This window comes from Arvicola amphibius, chromosome 6, assembly GCF_903992535.2.
Source record: "Arvicola amphibius chromosome 6, mArvAmp1.2, whole genome shotgun sequence".
Taxonomy (NCBI): Eukaryota; Metazoa; Chordata; class Mammalia; order Rodentia; family Cricetidae; genus Arvicola; species Arvicola amphibius.
The window spans coordinates 32,583,336-32,608,766 of record NC_052052.2 but is presented as its reverse complement, the minus strand read 5'-3'; the positions used below and the strand labels follow the sequence as shown (position 1 = coordinate 32,608,766).

Here is a 25,431-nt window from a genome sequence, read left to right as displayed (position 1 = left end):
GTCAAGATGGGGGAAGGACAGAGAGGGACAGCAAGGAAAGAGAACTCTTGTTTGAGGGAGCCATTATGGGGCTAGCAAGAAACCTGCACTACAGAATCCTCTTTATTTTTTTAAATCGAAGGTTCTATATTACAGTTCTTAATCCTATGTAGTTCAGTCTTGTGTGGTACACAGAATTGTTTTATGACCGACCAGTCATTCCAACTTGAGAAATCTGCCAGTTGTCCCCTCCCATGGCCTGCTGTTTGTCACGGTTCCTGCCAATGACGGTTTGTCGTTCCCTTGTGCATTATTCTCTAACTGTGAACTTCTCCTTTCTTTGAACGGCTACTTGCCAGGAGTTCACATGCTTTTCTAGAGAAGGTTTGAGTGTGCTCCTGCCAGGTGCTTGGCAGCACTTGCCAGATCTGGGGATTTTACACGTGGCTGTAGGAGCTCCTAGCTTACCCGAGGATGAGACTCTGGGAGTCAACAGCAAGTGTTTTTGTCTGCAGACTTTTTAGCCTAATCCGCTCAGAGCTAGGGTAAGCACCTGATAATCCTGGCCTGGAGGTTCAGGGTTAAGTCTAGTTTATTCTTACACAGAGCCCTCTGTGGTTACAGTTTAGCATGGAAAGGGTTAAAAGGTGGCAAATATGGAGACATTAACAGGTTATGACTGGAAGCTCTAAAATCTAACCAGAGACTTTGAAGAGTAGGGCGTGTGGATAAGTGGAGAATGATAGAGAAGGCAGTATTTAAAGAGAAAGCAGGAGACATCTTACAGAACATAGACATTTTTATACTCAAGAAGCTAGATTAACCCGAGTTAAGATGAACAAAGAAATACTTGCATTTGCATATTTACAACAGATTATACAAGGCTTTCTTTCATTCTCTATAAACCACAACGATGTAACTGAATAGTCCAAATTTTTCATAAGGAAAAAATTGGGGCTCAGAAAGCTTGAATAGGATGTTTAAGGTAACATAACGCGAAGTAGCAGAGGCAGGTTCTAGCCCACCCCTCACAGTGTGGCAGGAAGGTTCTAGCCTGCCCCTCACAGTGTGGCAGGAGGTTCTGGCCTGCCCCTCACAGTGTGGCAGGAAGGCTGTAGCCTGTTCCTCACAGTGTGGCAAGAAGGTTCTATCCTGCCCCTCACAGTGTAAGTTAAATACAGGGCAAAGTCAATTTCTTGGCCAAAGTCCAAATTTTCTCATCAATCCATGGAATTGGCCTGGTATGCAGCAGCAAGTTCCACAGAGATCTATCCCATACTGCTCAACTGTCAAGACAGTGGGGTGGGTGCTGCCTCCTCCTCCACTGCCAAAGATAGCTTAAACACTGCCATAGGCACGTCCACGGTAACATCTCCTTTGTGCATCTGTACGATCCGACTTGGTAATTACTGCCTCTTTGCCTGTCTGGAGGCATTTCACTTGCTTATGGCTTATACTCGATTTGCTTTGATTTTCTGTGCACAGCCCTGAACGGAGACATTTCCAAGAGGAAAGCCTGTGACTCTTTAGCCCAATCAAGACCACACCCCAGATGTTAATATGGGCCTAACATCTCTTGGCCTGCCTTGTAAAAAGACATCCGACAAGTCTTCCCTGGAAGCTGCCTCTGTGACATCTGAAAGCTGGGAGAGCCACAGTGCCTGAACACATGGCTCGAGGTACCAGAGCCAAGACTCTAGATTCCAGGAGAAGGGGCCAGCGGCCAGACAGCTCCACGGGAAAGCTTCACATGGATGATTTAATATAGGTGTGGCTATTACCATCTGAAGCAGCTGTATATAAGACCTTATGCAAAAGGGCAAGGAAGGAGATGCAGTTCTGATCTTCCATGACATTATTATATCCCAGGGACACAGGAGCCCACGATGGCTGACAACAGAAGGGACTAAGTATCAACCATGTGAGTGATGCTGTACAGGGAATAAACGAACAGAATGGACAAAGGTCCAACTTCTAGTGTGGTGATCACATGGGTTTGTGTTCATCCACCCACCCACCCACTCCACTTCTTCTTAGGCACCCATTTCCTATCCATCTATCCAAGCACTCAGGGTTTCACCTATGCAGCTTTGGCACGAGAGAGACCAGGAAAGAATGCCGGAGTACTCACAGGCCCCCAAGTAAACCACTTCAATTAAATCCTTCTAACAACTTATGAAGTATGGATACTGTCTTCATCTTACAGACAAAATGGGCTCAAAGTAGCTGAGACACTTGCCCAAGATCACAAGTTCAGTAAGTGGCAAGCTGGGATTTGAACCAAGCTTTGCCTGGCTCTGAGCCTGTGACCTTAATAAATAAATCATCATCACGTTTATAGGATCGCCAGACACTGGAAGACAACAGGGGTAAGAAATTCAAAGGAAACACAGAAGACAATTTGGTGTAGGGAGTAAGCAGTCCTGGGGTTTTCCAGGCGGCATAACAGGGACAGGCAGTGCTGGGCACAGGTACCAATCCTCTGAGAAGCAGACAGGGAGGTCTGCCTGTGAGAGGAAAGACAGCTCAACGGGCAGAAGTGGGAAGCAAGCACAGGTCTGCCGGGTGGGAGGGCATCTTTGCCAGTTTCTCCATCACGCCCATTCTGTGGGAGAAGCTATTCCAGGGCCCTACGGCCACGCAAACCCCTGCAGTGGCCTTTTGTAATACGCCACCTGTGGCAGCCTAACACAGGACCTCAGTTTGTACCTACCATCCCGTCCTGCCTAGGCCCTGTAGACGGGAACATGCTTGAAGATTCTGCTTGCAATCTGAGGACAGAGACCCCAGGGAGTCCCCCCAAAACCAAAGGGGTAAAGGGATGGCCCTTTCAAGCTAGACCTCGGCTCTTACAGATGTCTGCCAAGAGTCAAACATTTCCCCATTCTACTTACAGTTTAGAGTCCAGCTTCAGAAGGAAACCCAGCCGATCGTACTCTGAAAAGGAAGAGCAGAAGATGTCACCGAGGGCAAGCCATTGCTACCACCAATGGTCTGCTACCAAGTGGTCGCATTCCCAGAACTACGCCATGAGGTCAAACAATGCTTGGGGAAAACATACACAATTCAAATGCTTCAAAGCACAGAAACACATATGCCATAGCCAAATTCAGTCACGTAACACGGACTGAACACTTATTTTGTCTGAAGAGCCAGGTTTGGAAGAGCCAGCTGTTTTCGAGGTCTTTGTGGCCATCCAGTCCTGTGCTAATTTCAAATTGCTTTCTGGGATAAACATGGTGCTTGAAACTGAAATTTGGTAAATCAGAGACTGGACTCTGAAGAACAAGGCCTGAAGTCACCGCAGGTTCCTCGAAGCTCCGAGCACAGAATCTGGTCAATGAGCTGGTCTCCTCGTGAGCATCTGCTGTCAAGCTGACACAATGCACAGCTAACTCAGGGCATCTCATTTGGGGGCTGTCTCAATCAGAATGCCCTATGGCCAGGTTCCTGAAGCATTTCCCGAATTACTGACTGATACAGGGGGGTCCAGCCCACTGTGGGTGGTGCCATACATAGGCTGGTGTGCCTAAACGTATAAAAGAAAGCTAACTGAACAATAAGCGGGAGCAAGTCAAGCAGCATGCCTCCATGGTTTCTGTTTCAGACTTCTGCCTTGGCTTTGATGATAGATTTTAACCTGTAAGACCAAACAGAACCTTCCTCCAAACCCAACTTGTTGGTGATATGGTTTTTCTTGCTTGCTTGTTTTCTTTTTTGGTTTTATGAGATAGAGTTCTTCTGTGTAGCCCTGGCTGTCCTGGAACTTGATCTGTAGACCAGGCTGGCCTTGAACTCATAGAGATCTGCCTGCCTCTGCCTCCCAAGTGCTGAGATTAAATGCATGTGGTGTGCCACCACCCCTGGTCTCAAGCTGGCTTTAGTCAATGTTTTTCACAGCAACAGAAAGCGAACTAACTGGAGTGAAGATGGAGTCAGCCACGAGATCCTCAGACCCACGCAGCAACTCTCAGCGTGGAAACCACAAGACTGTGGGGTCCAAGACCATAAAAAGGAGACTTAAGAACAAATATTGGCCAGATTTTTATAATACACCGAAGCCCCTAGCATTTTAGTATTTTACCATGTTTTAAAGTGAGATTAAAGCACTCTGTAATAGTTTAAATGTGAATGTACCCATTGGCTCTGCATTTGAATGTTTGGTCCCTCGTTGGTATCACTGTCTGGGAAGGTTTAGGAGGCGTGGCCTTGTCGGAGGAACGGCATAGCTGGGGGTAGGCTTTGGGATTTCAAAGCCCTATCCCATTCCGGGTTTGCCCTCTCTGCTTCCTGATTAAGGTTCAGTAGGCAAGCCCTCAGCTTCCATCTCTAGCTGCTCACTGCTGCCCTGCCCATCGATGACAGGCTCTGCTCTTCCCTCTATTAGCTGCCTGGGTCATGGTGTTCCGGCACAGCAATTGAAAAGGAACTAGTACACAGTTTTAAACATCATGTAGACACGGGCTTCCAGAAAGGACTCTGGGGGTGGAGGAAAACATACAGAAATAAAGTGCAGCTGAGGGGACTATGCCACCAGCAAATGTCCCTGGGCCCTGTGTGCTTGCTGCGGATTTCAGATCTGTCTCCAAGATTTTCCACAGCTCAAATGAAATACAAAGCATGGATTTCATGGCTCAGAGTTTCCATACAATAAAGTGGGAGAACTCTGGCTATTATACTTCAAGGGTGTTTTCTGTGGCCTCAAAAACATTTTTTTTTTTTGCACAAGGAAAACGATGTAAGTGCCATGGAGTTGTTGCTTCTACCGCCGCTCAATGACGGCCGGGTGCATCTATGTCAAAGTCAGCTGGCCTGCTGCTGACAGCTCACTCTGAGGCTGAAACAGAATATCAAGACCAAAACTCAAAGCAGAAGAGGCTGAGCAACAAGGCTTTCAAGGAACTCAACTTTTAATAAGCAATCAAGAGAGAGAATCATGCACATCAAAAAGAACCACAGAGAACAGAGCGGTGGCGGCGCACACCTTTAGTCCCAGCACTCAGGAGAGAGAGGCAGGTGGATCTCTGAGCTGGAGGCCAGCCTGGTCTACAGAGAAGGTTCCAGGATGGACAGGATTACACAGAGAAACCCTGTCTTGAAAAACAAAAAACAACAAGAGCAAAAAGTACCACAGAATCATCCTGTGAGGCAGTTAAGACAGGCACCTGGCTGTTACAGTCAGAGGGCTATGACAGGAGGGGCATGGTGTGTGTGTGTGTGTGTGTGTCCTGCTCTATCACTCCCCACTTTATTCCCTTGAGACATGGTCTCTGATTGAACCTGGAGCTAGGCTACTGGTCAGCAAGTGCCAGCAATCCTCCTGTCTCTGCTCCCACAGAGCGGGGCTATGGGTACGCATGGACACACCGGGCTTTTTATGTGGGTGGTGGGGATTTGAACTCAGGTCCTCATGCTTGCTCAGAAAGTGTGCTTCCTTATCCTCAACCTGAGGGAAGACATCTTCTCAACACTGAAAGCAACAACAAGGTCACAAAACGAAACAGAAGGCTTGTCTCCCAGAATTCCCTCGGGTAAGTGAAGCGTTCCTCAGACCATTCTAGGTTTTCTCTGATTCGAAGTCACAGGACTTTACTTCATATGTTAGGAACTTACAAAAACCAGCAAGAAAAAACAAAAAGGCTTTGATTCTAAAAACTAAAGATACAATGAAAAAAAAGAAAGAAAAAAGATACAATGAAAAAGAGTTGCTTTCAAAGTTGAATATTCTTTCAACACTTGTATTCTGGCATTCTAGGGAAAAGAAACATCACCAGCCTGCCTGATTCTTGTCGTCTGTCCCTGCGTGGTGGCTGCCTTAGGGCAGCCTTCACACTGCTGTTCTCCATAACTAAGGGCACACAGTGTACCACACCCCAGTGGACTCCTTCCAGAAGTCGGAGGAGGCCTTCCCTCTTGCGGGGAACCCAAGTGTCAGGTGCCAAGCAAGAACACAACACAGATGAGGGAAGGGGAGAACGCAACACCCTTCAGAGCCTACAATTCATACCAATTATTCTAAGTGTTTCCAAAACTAAACCCAAGCTGGGCATAGGGGCACACAGCTACAATCCTGATTACTCAGGAAGGTTGTAAAGCTTAAAGGCAGCCTGGACAATTTGGCAAGACCAAATCTCTAAATAAAACTTTAAAGGGGGCTGGCTGGGGATGGAGCTCAGTGGTAGAGTGCTTGCTTAGTATGCCCAAGGCTCTGATTTCAATTCTTTTTAATTGTTTCTTTTTGAGACAGGGTTTCTCTGTGTAGTCCAGGCTGACCTGGAACTCACTCTGTAGACCAGGCTAGTGTTGAACTTAGAGATCCATTTCAGCCTCCTGAGTGCTGGGATTACAGGCGTGCACCACCACTGCTTGGTTGACTTCAATTCTTAATGGAGGAAGTGGGGCAGAATGCTATTGAGACCATGAAAAACCACTATCACCCCTGTGTTAGTACTTTTCTTCTTGTTGAGAGAAAACACATGACAAAAGCAACATAAAGAAGTAAGGTTTATTCTGGGTCACAGTTCAGGGCACATGATTAGCTATTTGGTTGCTGTTTTAGTTTTCTGTGGTACTGAGGAGAAAGGACCCAGAGCCTTGCCCATGCTAAGCAAACTGAACTTGTACCCCCAACCCAACAGGATAGTTTCGGGTTTAAACTGAGGGAATGGCCGACTGTAGAACCACGCAGACCAGTGGGCCCCCCATGGGCTGGCTTCACTTTGCCCACGGGAGCTTTCAACATGGCTTTTCAACACAGCCTCCAGCAACAGGTAGGTGGTGCCTTGAGCCTTGCCATGGAAAGGGACTACAATTCACCCCTCTGTTCCTGGTTTGGAAACCCCTAGTGAGGGGTACACACACACACACACACACACACACACACACACACACACACACACACGGTTTACCAGAAGGAATGTACCATCCTGAGCAAAGGCCCCTTGGAACGGTAGGAACCACCTCTGGCGATGTTCGCAGTAGCCAGCTCTCTGAGAAGCAGCGGGCCACAGGCCCCATTCTTGCTCCTCATTCATCTTCCCTGACAGCCTCCTACAAGGATCATGCTCACAGTGCTCCCTGAGCTCCCTGCTCTCACCACCTGGCTTTCCCCCTCCGCCTCTGCCTGGATCCGCCTGCTCTGCTCTGGGAGGCCTTGTTTTGCCTGAAGCTCTCCAGGGGCCCGGTTTCTGCTCAGGCCACCTGCCTGGAGAAAGAAGGGATGCATCACCCTGGCTTCACAGCCTTTCTTGATTTGGGGTTTGTGGAGGGTCCTGGATCTGAGGGTATTAATCAAACTTGGAAGAAGAAGAAAAAAAAAACTTGGATGTTACTTATTCAAATATTTTTCTTCCTTCTTCTCTTTTTCAATTACAGATGAGGCTGCCGGAAGTCCCACGCCTCAATAATGCTCTGCTCACTGTTTTCCTAGTAATTTCTCACTCCATTTCATTTTGAATAGTCTCTATTGATACATCTCCTAGTTCCCTTCTCTCTCTTTTTCTACTGTATCTAACGGGTCGGTGAGCCAGCTAGTATATTTTTTCATCTCAGACACCATTCTTTTTATATCTAGTTCCCTTACATTTCCCAAGCCTTCCCATAAAGTTCCCAAGCTTTCTCTGCATTATGAACATATGGAAAATGTTACAATGTTTTGGCCTACTAATGCTAATATTCACATCATCTCTAGGCTTGCTTTCACTGGTTCCCTGCCCCCCTTCTCTGGGATTTCATTTTCATCCTTCTTTGAATTACCCAGCAGCATCTGGTTGGTGGCTAGCCATACGGGTTTTTACCTTGTTAGAACATGGTACAGGGGGAGACCGTAATCGTTTTGAGGTAGAATTACATTCTTAGAAACAGCTCAATCACTTCAAGAAGGCTTGCTTGTAAGTTCCGTAGGTTAGAGTTGGAGGCAAGAGCAGCCTGTAGCTGAGGGCTAATTCTGCATCATCACTAATGCTGCCCCATCACGAGGCACCATCTTTTACAGTACGTTATGGGATGCTCTGTGCTTTATGAACTTGCTCCTCTATTTCCGACCCCAAATAACCTCTAGATATTATCCTACATGCCTCTTTCCAGGGTTCTTTCCTAGTTCCTGTAACTTCCACATCCACATTTATCAGTCAAGCATCCAGGGGAACTCACTGCACACCTCCAGAGTTCTCTGTGCACAGCTCTCTCCCCTTGGGCCATCTGCCTTGCACCCCTGATCAGTGCTTCCTACTGCGGCGTCAAATAGTCATTAGAGATGACAAGTGAGGATGCTTCACACAAATCATCTTTATCACCCTCACACATGCCCAGCATCCGGTCCTCACCTTCACGAGTGGTACCACAGACTTGAAACCCAAGAGGAATCCTCGAGTCTTGCTTTTCCCTTATTTCCCCCAGTTCATCCGTTGTGCCTTTCTTCTTATTTCACAAACGATGCCATTCTCATCCCTTGCCCTTTAAAGGATTCCTTCTGCGTCCGCCTCTAAAGGCCGTATCACGTGGCTTCTTTTCTGTGCTTTTCTATGATGGGCGGCAGCTCGTCTTCTCGCCTGAATTATGGCGGCTGCTTCCACGGGTCTCCCTACCTCTCCTCGCAGCTCCTCTGCACTGTAAGCAGAGCTGTCTTTCTAGACGATAAACAAACTTGAGACACAAGCTGCTTTTAGGCCATTGCGTAGACTCTCTTGTTGCTGGGATAAATGCCAATCTCTTGGTTTGCAAATCCTTCAGGACCTGGTCCCTAGTGGCCCATCCTACTCTGTCATTTTGTTGCCTGTACCATCTCTCCCTCCACATTTTATGATCTGGCCAGGAGGAACTATTTCATAGTCCTTATCATCTCCAAATTCTTGTACACGTTTCCCCCTTCATTTTGAATATTCCCACCCCTTTCCCATTATTCTCTCTTTCCATGTGGACTCACTATGCTGCCCACACTGCCCCCAAACTCCTAGACTCAAGTGATCCTCCTGCCTCAGCAGCCCAAGTAGAAGGGGATATAGGCACACACCACCCATGCCCAGCTCATCTTCCGTTCCTCAACACAGACCCTGCTCCCTGAACCGGCACCGTTGCTCTTGCTCATTTTCCCCTCTGTAGAATATGCTGCCACCTCTTAACCTATCTTCTGTTTTGAGTCAGGATCTATGTAGTCCAGGCTGGCCTTGAACTCGAGATCTTCCTGCCTCAGCCTCCTGAGCATTTGGGTTGCAGGTATAAGCCTCCAGGCTTGGTGTCCAACCTGTCTTCTTATCCACGTCCAGATGAGCAGTCTTTCTGCCTGAGAGCAATTACAAGGGTATCCTCCGTAATGCCCTCATTTCCCTCACTACATATAAACGCCGTCCCCCAGCCCTGCAAGCACAGCCCGCACCAAAGCTCAACTTAACAGGTAACCTTGTATAGAAAGGAACTCTGTGGTGGGGCCTTTCCCTACCTTTCAAGCCCCATCTTCTCCCCTGTGCTGAGTTCTGACTTCTTGGCGTCCTTTCATTCAATATTCCCAGGAGAGGAGTAAGAGGTGGGGGGTTAGGCAGGGTCCCCATGTAGTCTAGGCTGGCCCTGAGCCCACAGCCCTCCTGTCTCAACCTCTCCAGGGCTGGGATTACAGGCACGCACTGCCACACTCAGCTGCCAGTTCCTGAGGAACTGGGAGTTCTTTCAATGTCGTTTCTGTTATTGTTTTATTAAAAGTGAATGTTTCTTGCCTGGAAAAGCATCCTAGCCTTTTGATTTGACGATTTTCTGCATTCTTCAAAACTGGTTCAAATTCTCTCTTTCTCTCTCTCTCAATTAATTTTTTTCAGCTGATCAGTTTCCCCTCCCTCCTCTCCTCCAAGTCCCTTCGCCTACCCCCCCCCATCCATTCCTCCTCCTCTCTTCAGAACAGGGCAGGCCTCCATGTAGGTCTGCCAGTTGTGCATATCAAGTCGCAATAAGACTAGGCTGGATGCGGCAACCCAGTAGGAACAAGGGGTCCCAAAAGTAGGTAGCAGAACAGAGACAGCCCCTGCTGTCACTGTTAGGTGCCCCAGAAAAAGACCAAGCTACACAACTGTAACATATGTGCAGAGGTCAAGGCCTGCTCTTATCGGGTATTCTTCCCCTCCTAGGCTGTGTCTCCCTTGCACTCTGAGGTGTAACTCTTCCTCTGCAGCCTGTAATCTCAGACCATCTGAGCGGACAACCTCCTCTGATAGTCAAGGAGCACTGTGAAGGAGCACGGTGAAGAAGAACCGTGAAAGAGCACGGTGAAGGAGCATGGTGAAGGAGCACGGTGAAGAACCATGAAGGAGCACAGTGAAGGAGCACCGTGAAGGCTTCTCCTGTTTTCTCACAACTGCACTGTGCTGGCTAGTTTTGTCAACCTGACATAGACATGGTCTGCAGACATATACTCAATTGAGGAACGCCTCTGCCTCCGTTGAAGTGCCTGCAGCAAGTCTGTGGGCTGCATTCCTGATTCTGAGTTGATGCTGGAAGGTCCTGCTCACTGGAAGTTGGGCCACCCCTGGGTAGGTAGCCAAGCAAGCCAGCATTGCTCCGCGGCCTCCACTTCAGTTCCTGCCTCTGGGCTCCCGCCCTGAAACCACTGACGGACTATAAGCTGTAAGCGCTTTCGGTCCCCAGATTGCTTGTCCTGGTGTCTCCCTGCAGCATCAGAAAGCAGGTGAAGACATACATACACTGCAGTGCTTGTTGTGCTGAAGGATGCTGGGAGGTGCTGGCTTCTCTGACCTCAGCCGAGAGCTGAGCACCACTGTGCTCTCCACCCAGCCTGCAGACCTTATTGCCTTTGGGCCATTGTCTGCTCGCAGGCTTCATGAGCAAACCAATGGTTCTGTGCTCTTTAGAAACCAGTCTCTTGGTTTCCTTCAGGGAACTGTTCTTCTACCGCAGGCAAGTGTCAGGATCGTCGGCAGCACGTGTGCCCACAGTGCAGGCACCCGACGAGTTAGACTTGCTGGATTCTATTTCCCCCTTAAGTTACTGCCATGCAGGAGAAAATCCATGCTGAGGAACTAGACCATGTGTTCCTGCAACCTAGATCCCCAGAGTCGCCCTTCACATTCCTGGGGACCGAGTGTTTGGCTTTAGTTTTTTTATTCTATGGGTACCTGGGCCCTGCCGGTAAATTCCCTTCCTTAAAGATTGGCTCAAATCAGTTGCTGCTGCTCATACTTAAACGTTGCTAACTTCCATGAACAGGGCACGGACACGGACACACCACACACACACACACACACACACACACACAAAGGCAGAGCTCACCCCTGCATCTCTGTCACCTAACAAGGGGTCTGGTGTGGAGTTGGGGCGCCATAAATGCACTGAATGAGTGCTGTGACCAGGGGACCCAAGAACTAGCCTGGGACCTCGATTCTGTCCTTTCCTATGGTGGTGAGAGGGTGGTGTTAGTGGTGGCAGTAGAGGCAGGCACAGTCTGCAGCCTCCCTGGGTCAATTATCTTTCACAATAGTGACTGCCGTGTTCTGACGTGTCCTGACTCCCAGGTCACCATGGTGATGACATTGCAGACTCCTGCCCAACGAGGATTTCCCAAGACTCTTTTTAGGCATAACTGTCTACTTCTCTGTTTAATTCCTCTGTGTTGCCATTTTTCAAGTTCTGATTTTTGGTGGGGAGGTGATGGCACACACTTTAATCCCAGCACTGAGGAGGCAGAGGCAAGCAGATCTCTGTGAGTTCGAGGTCAGTCTGGACTACACAGTGAGTTCCAGAACAGCCAGAGCTATACAGAGAAACCCTGTCTCAAAAAAATAAAAGAAACAAACAAAACCAAAGACCAAACAAGTTCTGATATTTTGCTTTGGGGGTTCCCCCTGAGAACTGTGACTCCTCAGCAGATGGCTCCGAAAGGCCTGAACTTTGACCTCCTCCACAAAGACCTCCCGGCTCACAGAGCTTCACACTTTACACAAATGTGTTCTTGGAATTGAGCGCCCATGGCTGCCACAAAGGAAATGCTATGCTGAGCACACCAATGCTTCAGGGACAATTCGCCTCTGGGGCAGCCTGCAGGAAGGTCCAGCTCTCACCACCCTGAGCACAAATCTGCACTGTCAGAAGATTCTGGGGCTCCTGAGTCCCCCAGACACCACTGCAGCAAGGCAGGTGCTGCACACTGAAGGAGAGACATTTAGTCTCTTGGTGGCTCAGGCCTCCTGCCTCAGCCTGGCAAGAAAGTGCAGAGTAACGCAATCGCTAAACAAGGAGCACACATGTGTCCTGGGCCTTCCTCCCGGCAGGAAGTGGCCTGGGGGGTGCAACACACTGCCCTTCTCCAGCACCTGCACCGGGTCAGCAAAGTGCTTTTTCAGACGCTGGAAGCCTTTGAAGTAAACAGCCAACTCTTCCACAGATCCTACAAAGGGATTAAGAGTGCCTTCTGAGTCACATAGGAGTCATACAGAGCACTGGGGTAAAAACCCTACAGAATTCATACAAATTCCCAGAAGGTTCAGAAATTGGATCTAAACAAAAGCAGGCCATGAGCAAACTGTGTGTATGCATCAAATAAGGAATGTTTCCCTTTACTGAGCAATAACGGAACTACTGGGGCACACACAATTGGTCTGCTGCTATTATACTAGGAAACACATGTGCTACTGAGAAATCAGACGTGGGAATTCAGGAGGTTTGAACAGAGCAGTCAACTGAAGGGCCCACACCTAGCCAGTGGAGAATATTCTTCCAAGCATGCAGCAGCCATTTCTGAAAGTGACAGACGAGGAGGCCCAAAGTTGGGTCAGCCCCCAATCCTTGTTCAATTAAAAGTTAAATTCTGGGAGGCTGCTTTCTCCTGGCCATGACTTTTCCTGGGAAAGCACTCACGGACCACTGCTAATCAAACACTCAGCTCCTTGAAGCGGCTTGCTTGCTCTCGTTCCTGAGGAGCTGTCTGCCAGACTCTGAGTTTCCAGAAGCCCAAAGTTTGTCCATTTCTCTTTCAGGTAAAAACAGTGCCCCGGGAGAGTGGGCCATTTGGCTGGTGACAAGCCCGTGAGGGCCCTTTCCTCAAGACAACTGCCGCGCACCGCGCCCCCGTCTGTGCTCTATGAGCTAGAATCCAGTTCACAAGGCAAGGGGCTGGAGGTTGAGGAAACACACACAGAGACAGACCAACACATGGACCTCCAATCGCTGGTACAAAAGCCCTTCTTTAATAGCACCATGGAGGCTTAAATACCCTGCAGTCAATGGCCAACAGGTGAAAATCCCATCCTCTGATCCTCTAGGCTAGGCACAGCTTCTAGTAACTTTAATTAGAAGGCTCTAGACAGGGAAGAGCAGCTGAAGGCCAGGACTCAATTGGTCCCAACAGACAACCTCTGTCTTCAGTGCTCAGCAAGGGTGGCAGGCGCACTTCCTATTTTAGCAATGAATACTAAAAGGACATGGGCTCCAGGGGAAAATCTAACAGATGTCAGAACTGCTGGGCAGGGGGTAGCTCAGTGGTAGACGAGCCTAACATTCCGGAGGCCCTGGCTTCCATCTGCAGTGGTACAAACAAACTGTGTCGTCAAGAACTGGTTCTGGCTTTTAAAAATTTAAAATTTAAAAATTTAAAATCTCTCTGGATATGACAGTGCACGTGTGCCTTTAATTCTCTCGCTGGGGAGGTAGAGACAAGCAAACCTCTGTAAGTTTGAGCCGGCCTGATGCACGCAGAAGTTCCAGGCCAGTCAGATTTACGTGGCAAGACCTCATCTCAAAACAAAACATACATCCCCCCACAAAGGAAAAACCAAAAACCGTTCCAGTGTGTGTGTCCATGAAGACTAGGTCCGGGAGACAAGTGCAGGGTACCACGGCTGCTAGGTTTCAGAAAAGGCAAAAGATCGACCGTGGCTGGGCAGTGGTGGCACACGCCTTTAATAAATCCCAGCACTGAGGAGGTAGAGGCAGGTAGATCTCTGTGAGTTCGAAGCCAGCCTGGTCTACATAGTGAGTTCCAGGAGAGCAAAGACCACACAGAGAAACCCTGTCTTAAAAAAAAAAAAATCTGCAGTGATACATTTTAATAAAAATATCTCTTCCCTTCTAAGAGACCTGAACTTTTGCTGGATATCACAGCTGAGCTAATAATACACATCGCAGTCACTTAAGACTTGGCCTGTGGGACTAGAGACGGCTTAGTGGCTAAGAGCACGACTGTTCTTCCAGAGGACCCAGGCAGGTTCAATTCTCAGCACTTACATGGTGGCTCACAACTGTTTGTAACTCCAGGTGTAGGGGACCCGACACCCTCACAAAGACATACATGTAGGCAAAATACCAATGCACATAAAATAAGTAAATTATTATTAAAAAGAAGATTTGACCTGCTGTCCTGCTGTGTACTCAGCCTGTTTAACCTGCCTTTAAGAGAACCATGTCACAACCAACCCTACCTCGCTTGAGTTCCATGTAATTAACTTTTAAAAAATATTACTTTATTTAATGACATGCATATGTCTATGTATGGGGGGGACAAAGGGGTGTCAGATCCCCCAGAGCTGGAGTTACAGGCAGTTGTGAGCTGCCTGATGTGGGTGCTGGAAATTGAACTCTGAATCTCTGCAAGAAAAGTAAGTACTCCTAGCCACTGAGCCATCTCTCTAGCCCCCCTCACCCATGTAATTAGCTTTTACACCTAAGCTAATGCAGAGTTTCAATCTTTTTTTTGCTATAATAGTAATGGTAAATATTCTCTCAATGTCCTATGCATAAACCCCAACTCCTTTCTTCTTTATCTTAGAATGGAATGCAGATATTCTCACTCTGCCTAAATTCTGAAACGGGAACAGCCAGGAGGTGGGTGTAGTTTGAGCTCTGTTGCAGTGGGAAGCGTTTCTACCCATGTTGAGAGACTTGAGTCCAGGAGGTGTAGTCAGAGACTACTCGTTCGTTCCTGGCCGCCCAGACCCAAATAATTACACAGAAACTTCATTAATTACAATGCTGCCTGGCCTTTAGCTCAGGTTTCTTATTAACTAACCCTTATATCTTAAATTAATCCATTTCTATTAATCTGTGTATCGCCACAAGGATGTGGCTTACCTGAAAGGCTTCAGGCATCTGTCTCCTTCAGCAGCTACATGGCGTCTTCCCAACTCTGCCTACTCTTTCTCTTTATCCCTTCCATCCTGCCATATTCTGCCCTGCCATAGGCCAAAGCAGCTTTATTCACTAACCAATAAAAGCAACAGATATACACAAGGACATCCCACATTATCTCCTCTTTTCCATCTAAATAAAAGGTTTTAACTTTCCTTAATTTGCCAAATGTAAATGGACTAAATACTGTAACTATAATTCTTGCTTGATAACTGTTTTGTATATGTAATTTTACTATGTTAAAGTTAAAACCTTTTTATTTAGACAGAAAAGGGGAGATGGTGTGGGATTCCCCTCTGTATATTATGAATATGTTTTATTACCATTGGTTAATAAAGAAGCTGCTTTGGTATATGCAGGGCAAGAGAGAACTAGGTAGGAAAACTAAACTGAATGCAGGGAAAAGAAGGCAGAGTCAGGGAGATGTCATATAGCTGCTGAAGGAGGCAGACGCCATGTAGCAGCTCAAAAAACAAGAGGTAATAAGCCATGAGCCTTGTGGTAAAATATAAATGAGTAGAAATGGGTTAATTTAAGATGTAAGAGCTAGCTAGGAATATGCCTGAGTCATTAGCCAAAGCAGCTTTATTCATTAACCAATAAAAGCAATGTGTACACAGAAGGACCTCCCACATCAAGGAAGTTCCACTCCCCATTAGCCTATCCTGACTGTACTACACTAGAGCCTAGCCCTGCTGCGGATGAGCCAGTCCCATCAGGAGACCTCGTCTCCCCCATAACCAGCATACACACATCCAGTTGGGACTGGATTTTTAGCTTTTAAAAAGCCAAGTTATTTTCCTGGGTCAGTTAATTTAGTCTAGATCAGTGGGATACTCTGTTTTATAAAACTTCTTTCCTATTTAAGTTTGCTGCAAAACTCCATTCTAGGCAACAGGAAGCCTTCCTGAAAGTCCCTGAAAGTGGGGGTGACAGCAAAGCCTCAGCCTCAACTACTGAGCATCAAATGAAATTCCAGTTAATGGCACTGACGCTGGTTGAAATGACAATGTCCCCCACAGTCTCAGGCGTTTGAATACTTAGTCCTTATTGTTGGAGCTCTTTGGGAGACATGTCACTGGAGGTGGCAGTGAGTTTGAAGGCTTATGCCATTCCAAGTTCAATATCTGTTTCCTGCTGTGGTCCCAAATGTGAGAGCCCTCAGCTTGTGCTCCGGTCACCAGGCCTCCACTCTGCCATCATGTGAGGCTAACCCTTTGGAATCATAGCTCAAAGAAACCCTCCTTCTTTAAATGTTTCAATTGCAGCAACAACAAAGTGACTAACACAGGGCCTACCTGCTAAGCCGTGTCAGTCTGAGTAAGCCCTTCCTTTTCCCATTCTACAGAGCCACCACCCATTCCCATCAGCTGACATGGAATCAGTACTGATTAAGTGACCCCTACTGATAACAACTGTATCTCCCATCTAGAGCAGTGTAGGGGAACATTAATGAGGTACATAAAGTTCAGTATTCTATGGGAATATAAAGCCACTGGCTCTATCAGAAAATCACAATTCTCCACATATAAATTTGAGACAAGGTCTCACTGTGTAGTCCAGATTGGCCTGGAACTGGCTAAGTAGTCCAAACTGACCTTGAACTCACAGAGATCTACCTGTCTCTGCCTCCTGAGTACCAGGATTAAAGGCATGTACCATACACCCGGCCATCTTCAAATTTTAAGTCACAAACACATTTAGGCAAACCGGTCCATCAAGCAGGCAAACTACGCACACATGAGAAGTGACTCCACCCATCTTCTGTCTCATGGTCATTGGCTCCCATCACTCAGTCATGATGAATTCCCAAGAGCAAAGAGTGCAGCAGTAAATGGAGGAACGATCTTACCCAAAATAGATCTTTCACTTCCAAAGAAGCAACACTGTACAGTCTCCCATAAAAGCTACATTAAACATAAACACTCTGTGTCAAGGCTTGGGTGGGGGACGCAGAGGGCAACAGGTCCAAATGGCTGTCAAAAATGCAGGGTAAGAGAACAGACTGAGGGGAGCTACTGCCTACTGACTCTCTCTCTCTCTCTCTCCACACACACACACACACACACACACACACACACACACACACACTTTGTACTCTGGTCTCTCTTAATGCTGCCACTGACACCTTCAATTTAACCCTTAAACTCCATGAAGCATGAATCCTCTTCATTTCCAGAGGAGGCTGGATGAGGGAGGATACAATATGCCTGAGATTCCTAACCACTAAGTGGACTGGCAGGGAAGCTGCTGAGCCAGCCCGGGCCCAACTCTGAGGCTGCGTGTTCCTTCCTCAGTCCATGTGGGCTCTCCAAGAACCCATGAAGAGCAGACCCTCATCTCAGGCCAGCAGCACAGGAGCAACTGTGTCCCGTTCCCTCTATTCCCTGTCCCTAGGGTGATGTCCAAAGATCTGGCCATGCCACACACGAATCATGGGAGTCAGAGGGGGCTGCTGAGAGGGGCTGGTCAAAGTGCAAATGACTCCCACATCATCTCTAGACGGAGAAATAAACCACAACGTGGGGTCAATTTATCAACGACAAACTAAAATAGGAAAGCAGCTTTAGAAAACAGAGAATCCCACTGACCTAGACTAAATTAACTGACCCGGGAAAATAACTTAAGATATTCACAAACTAAAATCCAGTCCCAACTGGATGTGTGTAGGCTGGTATGGGGGAGACGAGGTCTCCTGACAGGACAGAGTCCCCTGTGGCTGACTGACTCATTCACAGCAGGGCTAGGCTGTGGTACTGTCAGGAGGGGCTAATGGGGAGTGGGACCTCCCTGTACTCAAGTCTCTCAACATAGGCAGAAATGAATCCCACTGCAGCGGAGATCTCACGACACCCACCTCCCCTCTGTCCCAAGAAAACCAGGGCCAAATTCAACCCTGCTAGTAACACCAAGTGAGCCTATGCCCCCTGCAAGGCCACCTTCATTCAGTTACAGGGACTCTGAGCGACAGCATGACAGAGGAGCAGCTGACCCAGGACAGAGGAAAATGACTCACTCTGTAGTCTGTACCTTAATCTTCATGGAGCCTAGGACAGGGTAGCAATCCTGACTACTCTGGGGTGAGTGTGAGTGTCCACCAAGGTTCATATAAAGGAAGCTGACCCCAGTACAGCGGTAGGAAGAGGCAGGGCTGTTACAGGGTGGCTAGGCCACCAGGGCTCTCCCCTCACTAACAGGATGACTGTCCTTACAACACAGGCTTCGGGGATCCTGTCTGCACCTTCTGTTATGTGAAGACACACAATGGGGAAGGCCTCTTTGGCGAACGAGCTGTCACCAGACCCTGAATGTGTTGGCTCCTTGATCCTGGACTCTCCGGCCTTCAGAACTTCAAGGAATAAATGCCTTATTTATAACTTGCACAGCGTAAGGTATTTTTGTTATAAAGATGAATGGACAAAGTTGAGCAACAAAATAAGAGTTCCCTTTTCAGACAGACAAAAATAATATGTTTTTTAGTCATAAAAATAATAATACACACTCAATCTAAAAACTAAATCAGGGCTGGGGACATGGCTAAGTGACTAAAAGCCTTGCCAAACAAACGTGGTGTCTTGAGCTCAATTCTCTGGCCCCATGGCAGAAGGAGAGCGCCAACTCCTGAAAGTTGTCTTCTGAACTACACACACACACACACACACGCACACAGATGCACGTGCACGCATGCGCACACACACACACACTTACACACACAATAATAAAGGAATCATTTGACATATCTTTTCTTCTTCTTTTTTTTTTTTTGGATTTTCAAGACAGGGTTTCTCTGTAGTTTTTGGTGCCTGTCCTGAAACTAGCTCTTGTAAACCAGGCTGGCCCCAGACTCATAGAGATCCGTCTCCCGAGTGCTGGAATTAAGGTGTGTGCCACTATGTCCAGCTCTAAATCTTCATTTTAAACAACATTATTCTCCTGCAAGGTCATATCATTATTTATTAGGTGGGAATTATTTATTGTCTCTAGTGTTTTTCTTAAAATATTAAAATATTTCTAATTTTTTTAGGGTGTGGGGGGTGCATGTGTCACAGCAGTTAGGATAATGACAGGGGATAACTTTTGGGGAGAGTATGTCCTTTCCTACTTGAAACTGGGGATAAAATTCAGGTTGTCAGATGTGGTGGCAAACACCCTTTTCACTGAACCATCTTTTTGGCTTCCTATGTTCAATTTTCCAAGTCACCAAATCAATTTTATTATGGTAGATTAAGCCAATTAAGACAAAAGGCCAGTTTAAAGAGCAGTCTATGAAGCTACAAGAACATTTGTGTCTGATGTGGGTTTTGTAATAGTTAAGAATGGAGGAGATGGGTGTGGTGGTGCATACCTTTAATCCCAGCACTCAGGAGGCAGAGGCAGGAGTTCGAGGCCAGCCTGGTCTACAAAGTGAGTTCCAGGACAGGCAAAGTTGTTATACAGAGAAACCCTATCTTGGAAAAAAAAGAAAGAAAGAACGGGGGCATGGTAGGATTTCTCTTTGTGTCTGTCTCTTGTGTGTATGTTTGTGTTCATGTGTAGATGCACTAATACTTACATACATGTACCTGATTTTTTAAAATACATATTTATCAGGAACTTATTACATGCTAAGAGCTGTTCTACCAAATGCACAAGGTCCTTTGTTAAATGCCACCCACAGTATAGTAGGGGAGACTGACAGAACGTAAATGGGGATAGCCAATTTGAATGGCTGAGTGCTCAGGATGAATGGAGGCACAGCTTTCTAGAGAAGGAATGGGTGTCTGAAGAGACTGCCCTGGGTGAAGTGACTGTCCCGTAGGGTGACACTGGAAAATGCAGACAGTCATGCCATGCACAGGAGGAGACCTGGAATCTTCAAAGAGCAAGAGCTCCATGGCTGGCGAGCAGCAAGGGGCACAGATGCTGGAGAAATCACGGAGGGAAGTTAGACTTTGTAAGTCGGTGAGGACTGCAGTCAGCGTGCTCCGTGAGAGCTTACAGTGCTAATGAGACAGCATCCTGTTTCCGGTTCCAGAAGACTGCCCCAGCTGCTCTGAGAAAGGCAACCGGGAGGCAACAAATCTGCAGACAGCCTAGGGAAACGGTTACTGGTCCAGGGCAGAGGAGCCAGGACCTTGGACAGTGGTGCAAGGAAGAAGTGGCAGAACGAGGGAGGCGTTCTTAAGTGGGGGCGGTATCCTGCCTGGAGGAGGACAATGAAAGCTCTGGGCTGTGGCTTAAGAGAACCAGGGAGGCTGGTGGGAAGGAAAGGTGAGAGAGGAAGTGGTTTACAGACGTTTTCTAAGTGATTCGCTGAGTTTATCCATAAATACTCTGGTGTGGGGGAGTTAAAACCTTTTTAATGTCTTTGTACATTACCTATGTTTAACATCACAGCTAACGTTTTTGTCTTGGCCTTGGGTACTGTAGCTAACTAAACTCAGTTACAGTTCTAGGAGTCTGGATTTCACATATTCTCTGGGATTTTCTATGTGTGATCAAAGGGCAGTTTAACTTCTTTCTTGCTAACCTACATCCCAAAAGGTCCTTTCTTCCCACTCCACCACCACCTGGAACTTTTAGGCGTGGACCCTGACTGCAGGCACGTAGGCTGCAGCTCCCTGCAGGTGCCCTACATTAGGATAGAGACATTCAGCCGGGCGGTGGTGGCGCACACCTTTGATCCCAGCACTGGAAGGCAGAGGCAGATGGATCTCTGTGAGTTCCAGGCCAGTCTGATCTACAGAGCACATTCCAAGACAGGCTCCAAAGCTACACAAGAGAAATCCTGTCTTGAAAAACCAAAAACAACAACAACTAAATCATAGAGACATTCCTTTCTTTTGATTAGTTCTTTGAGAATTTCATACAATGAATTTTGACTGTATTCACGCTCCCTTAAAAAGAACTCCTTTCTGACTGCCAAGCTGATTCTTCACAAATAGAGGTTGAATTTTCAAACACTCTTTAACTGATGGTGTCAAGTAGTTGGTTTACTTCCTTATCTAAAAAAAAAAATCCTTTTGAGATAACATCTTATGTGTCTTAGGTTGATCTCAAACTTGCTATGAAGCCAAGGATGACTGAACTGATCTCTGCCGCCAGCTCCCGAGCGCTGGGATAACAGGCGTGTACCATTAGGTCTAGTTTATGCAGCCCACGGCCTCAGGATTCTAAGCAAGCACTTTAAGACAGCCATGCCTCTCAGCCTGAACGTTTGTTTGCTTGATTGGTTTGGGGTTTTTATTGATTGATTGATTAATTGATTGATTGTTTCTGAGACAGGGATTTTCTGTGTCACAACCCTGGCTGTCTTGGAACTCACTTTATAGACCAGGCTGGCCTCAAACTTACAGAGATCCACTTTCCTCTGTCTCCTGAGTACTGGGATTAAAGGCATACGCCACCACCACCCTCCCAATCAGACACGATTTCTAGATAATTAATACGGGAGATTACATGGACTGATTTTGAACTCTATTTGTCCACCGGGTTTAGGAGGTTTTAGGCAGTCTTTCTCCTAATGTTTGTCTGGCTAGCACTCTCTGTCCAGCGCCTGATGCCCAGCTGCTAAATTCTCTAGTGTTCTCAAACAAGCCCCCAGGAGCTGTTAACTTAGCTGATTGCTTCTTTCACTTTCTTTCTTTCATTCCTTTTCTTTTCTTTCTTCTTTTTTATTTTATTTATTTTTTTTTTTTGATGATTTTTTGAGACAGGGTTTCTCTGTGTATCCCTGGCTGTCCTGGAACTCACTCTGTAGCCCGGGCTGGCCTTGAACTCAGAGATCTATCCACCTGCCTCTGCCTCCCAAGTCCTGGGATTAAAGGCGTGTGCTACCATTGCCTGACCAGATCGGATTGTTTTGGCAGTTCCCACCCGCCCCAATACACTGACTCCTCTGTACCCCCATTTTGTTATTTTGAACTTAAGAACGCGGTTACCGTATTTATTTATTCAATTACTACTCTTGCTGAGACGTTCCCCTTCCTATTACTTTCAGCAGCGGTATCTGCCCTGACTTTGCGGGCACTTTTATCCTAGTCAGTCTTTGGTAGGATGTCTGTACGGTCCCAGCCTTGGCAATTGTTGGTTGCCTTTTCCCATGCAAGCTGAGATTTCTCTGGTTCTTTATAAGATGATTAATTTTGGCTCATATCCTGGGTATTTTAATATTGTGTTATGAAACCTGAGGTCCTGTCTGAAGTCAGTGGAGGGTGTTATTTTTGTTTTAGGAGACAATCGAGCAGGCTGGGTTTGGGCAGCAAGTCCTGACCAGCTTTCTGTGGGTTGTGGTTTCACTGCCGGCTCCACTTTCAAGCCTTCGCAGACTCGTCTTCTGCATGTGCCACCCAGTGTCCAGCTGACACCCCAAGAGGTTCTCTGTCCATCAAAGCCTTTGTTCGGAGCTGCTTTCCCAAGCACCTCATTCCTTGCTGGTTTCTGCCCTGTGCACTCTAGTTCCTTGGGCCTCTGTTCTTGATCCTTTGGCCAAAACGCCAGGGCCTCAGTTACCAAAGTCTATGATGAATTCTACACTGCCGTACCCAGATCTGGGACAACCCGTAGGAAAGCAGAAAAACAAACAAACAAACAAAACAAATCCCCAACTCCATCCTCTTGAGACCTCTGCTTCTCTACCGCCCTCACCGCTTCCACTGTCATTACCTCCACCACCTCCGTGGGGCTGCTCAGGGCTGGACACAAGGGGAACAAAGAAGAAAACACAACCGTGGGATTCCCCCTCTGCGTGAGCCTGAGGAGCACCCCCCTCACCCTCCGCCAGGCACAGCCAGAAGCCATTTCCTAGAATGGTTTGCTCAGAGTCCACGGTTGGGTTGTGGGCTTCCAAGATGTGGGACACGGAGGGAAAACTGGAAGCTCACTGTCAGCCTGGTAATACATTAAGTTCTGGTGTTCTTCCCAACCTGTCGGCTATGACTAATGTCCCAGCATCCTCAAATAGCTACGGAGTGCATTCTGTCCAAGCCATTAGCAGCACTCAGTGACAAGAGACATGGGGAGTGCATCTACTCCTTATCTAAGATGGAATCTTGCTTTCCTATGTTTAATTACTCCGGCTAAAGAACGGACATAAACTAGGGATTAAACCCAAAGCTGTTTTGCTAAGATACTAAAGCTTTTCTGGCAATGGGGTATGCCCAATGCTACAGAAAGTCCTTCCACATAAAACAGTCAAGTAGCCGCTGAGGAAAGCCTGCCCAGCTCTCCCGGCTTTCAGGAGTTGATGCAAAGCAGAAGTCTGCTGGCCAGTGTTCCTCGAGAGCATGGCTAAGGCAGAACTACCTGAGAAGTCTAGCAGGTGAAGTCAGGAAAACGGAATGCTGGGTGAAGTGAGAACGGGTCGGAATCTAGATCTGAGTTTGTATTTGCTAAGCCCTCTGGGAAGATGTCATAACAAAACTCATTGTTTTGTATGCTCATTAAAAAGAAGCTGGGGCTGGAGAGGTGGCTTAGCAGCGAAGAACATGTACTGCTTCCAGAAAACCTGCATTCAGTTCCCAGCACCCAAGCCGGATGGCTCACAACTGCCTGAGTCTGCAGTTCCAGGAGAGCTGACGGATCAGACGCCTCAGCCATGATGGGCGCCAGCATGCATGTGCAAAGACCTACCCAAGTACACACAATTTAATATTTATTTTACATCTTAAAAAATAAAGCTGACTTTTGGCCTGTGTTGTTTAGTTTTATGTCAACTTGACACAAGCCATAGTCATCTGGGGTGAGGAACTCTGAATTGAGAAAATGCCTCTATAAGATTGGCTTGTAGGGCACTGTCTGTCGGGCATTTTCTTAGTTAATGCCTGATATGGGAGGGCCCAGAGCACTGTAGGAGGTGCGAACTCTCGCACGCGCCGCGCCGGTCCTGAGTTTTCTAAGAAGGCAGGCTGAGCAAGCCAGCAGGTAGCACTCCCATTCTGTGTGCCCTCCACACACTGCCCAGGCTTGTTTCATATCCTACCTCCACGTTCCTTGCCTGTTTGAGTTCCTGCCCTGACTTCCTTCAATGATGGACTATGGCTGGATGTGTGAGCCAAATAAACCGTTTTCTCTCCTAGTTGCTTTTGGTCATGGTGTTTATCACAGTAATAGAAACCTTAGCTAAGAAAAAACTACACCTTCTGGTCCACAGCTATCTGCAAATTAAGCTTCAAATACACTTTAGAACTCAGGGAGAGATGGAGGGGAGGGACAAAAATCCCCTTGAAAATTAATGCAAATAGAAAAAAAAAACAGAACAATTTGAACAAGAAGATGGGCACTGGAACCAGAATGCCTGCACCCAAAGTCCAGCTCGGACATTTACTTGCTGTTGATGTCGGATAAGGTGCTTCCCTTCTCTGTATGTCAATTCTTAAGCTGAGAAAGCAGGGAGGGGTGATAACTGCATCTATCTAACTTGGCTCAAGTGGAAGGGCTGAGAACTGTCTGACACACAGTGACGTCCCATAAATATTAACTGTCCCCTCCTCCTCCTGTTTCCAGGCAAGTGCTGCTTGTGGCTTGCCTGGGTTATGGCTTTTGCATGTAGAGTATGTAAGATCTTAATGTACAGTGTGATGAGTTATTGTGCGAGGGTATAGTCCCCTAACCCCGACTCAGGTCACTGGAGAGAACATTCCAGTTCTGAGATGCTCCCACCACTGCCCCGGCTATTATAGAATTCAATCTCGTATTTCTCCTAACTGCTCTAACACTGAACTGTGCATCTAAACAAATATGGTTTCATTTTGCTTTTGAAGTTCATACAAATGAAAACCAGTGTGTATTCTCTATTGTCTGCCTGCCTTTATTAAGACTCACCCACGCTATTGCTGGGCATGTAACTCAGTGGTAGCTCACTTGCCTAGCGCACACTTGGCCTGGCACACACAAAGTCCCAGGCTTAATTCCTAGCCACACAAAAATGAAATAAAGCACATAAAACATTTCTTGTGTCTTGGAGCAGGGCTTGGCAGCACAACACCAGCACTTGGAAGGCTGGGTGAGGCAAGGGAACCCCTGTGAGCTGGAAGCCAACCTGGACTACGCAGGGGGTCCCAGCCAGCTAGAAGTGGGGGTACCTAGGAAAGCCAGATGTGGCAGCACAGGTCTGTAACCCAGAGGCAGAGGCAGGGGGATTGCCACAAGTTGAAAACAGCCTGATTTACAAACAGAGTTTCCACAGAAGCCAGGATTCTTTCTCTACAGCGAGGATTCCACAGCAAGATCATGTCTCAAGAAATAAAAATTTAAATTTAAAAAGGCAAAATAAAAACAGACTTACTGGGCCGGGCGGTGGTGGCGCACGCCTTTAATCCCAGCACTTGGGAGGCAGAGGCAGGCGGATCTCTG

General features: G+C 47.2%; 1 protein-coding gene across 5 annotated transcripts in view; it reads right to left on the bottom strand.

The window, feature by feature from the left end:
* St3gal3 (ST3 beta-galactoside alpha-2,3-sialyltransferase 3) overlaps positions 1-25,431 on the bottom strand; it is a 209,291-nt gene that overhangs the window by 96,534 nt on the left and 87,326 nt on the right. For all 5 annotated transcript variants that reach the window (XM_038332403.1, XM_038332404.1, XM_038332399.1 and 2 more), the window contains one exon: positions 2,874-2,916. In XM_038332403.1, coding sequence (XP_038188331.1) covers positions 2,874-2,916 — 43 coding nt within the window. The remainder of the gene's footprint in view (positions 1-2,873; positions 2,917-25,431) is intronic.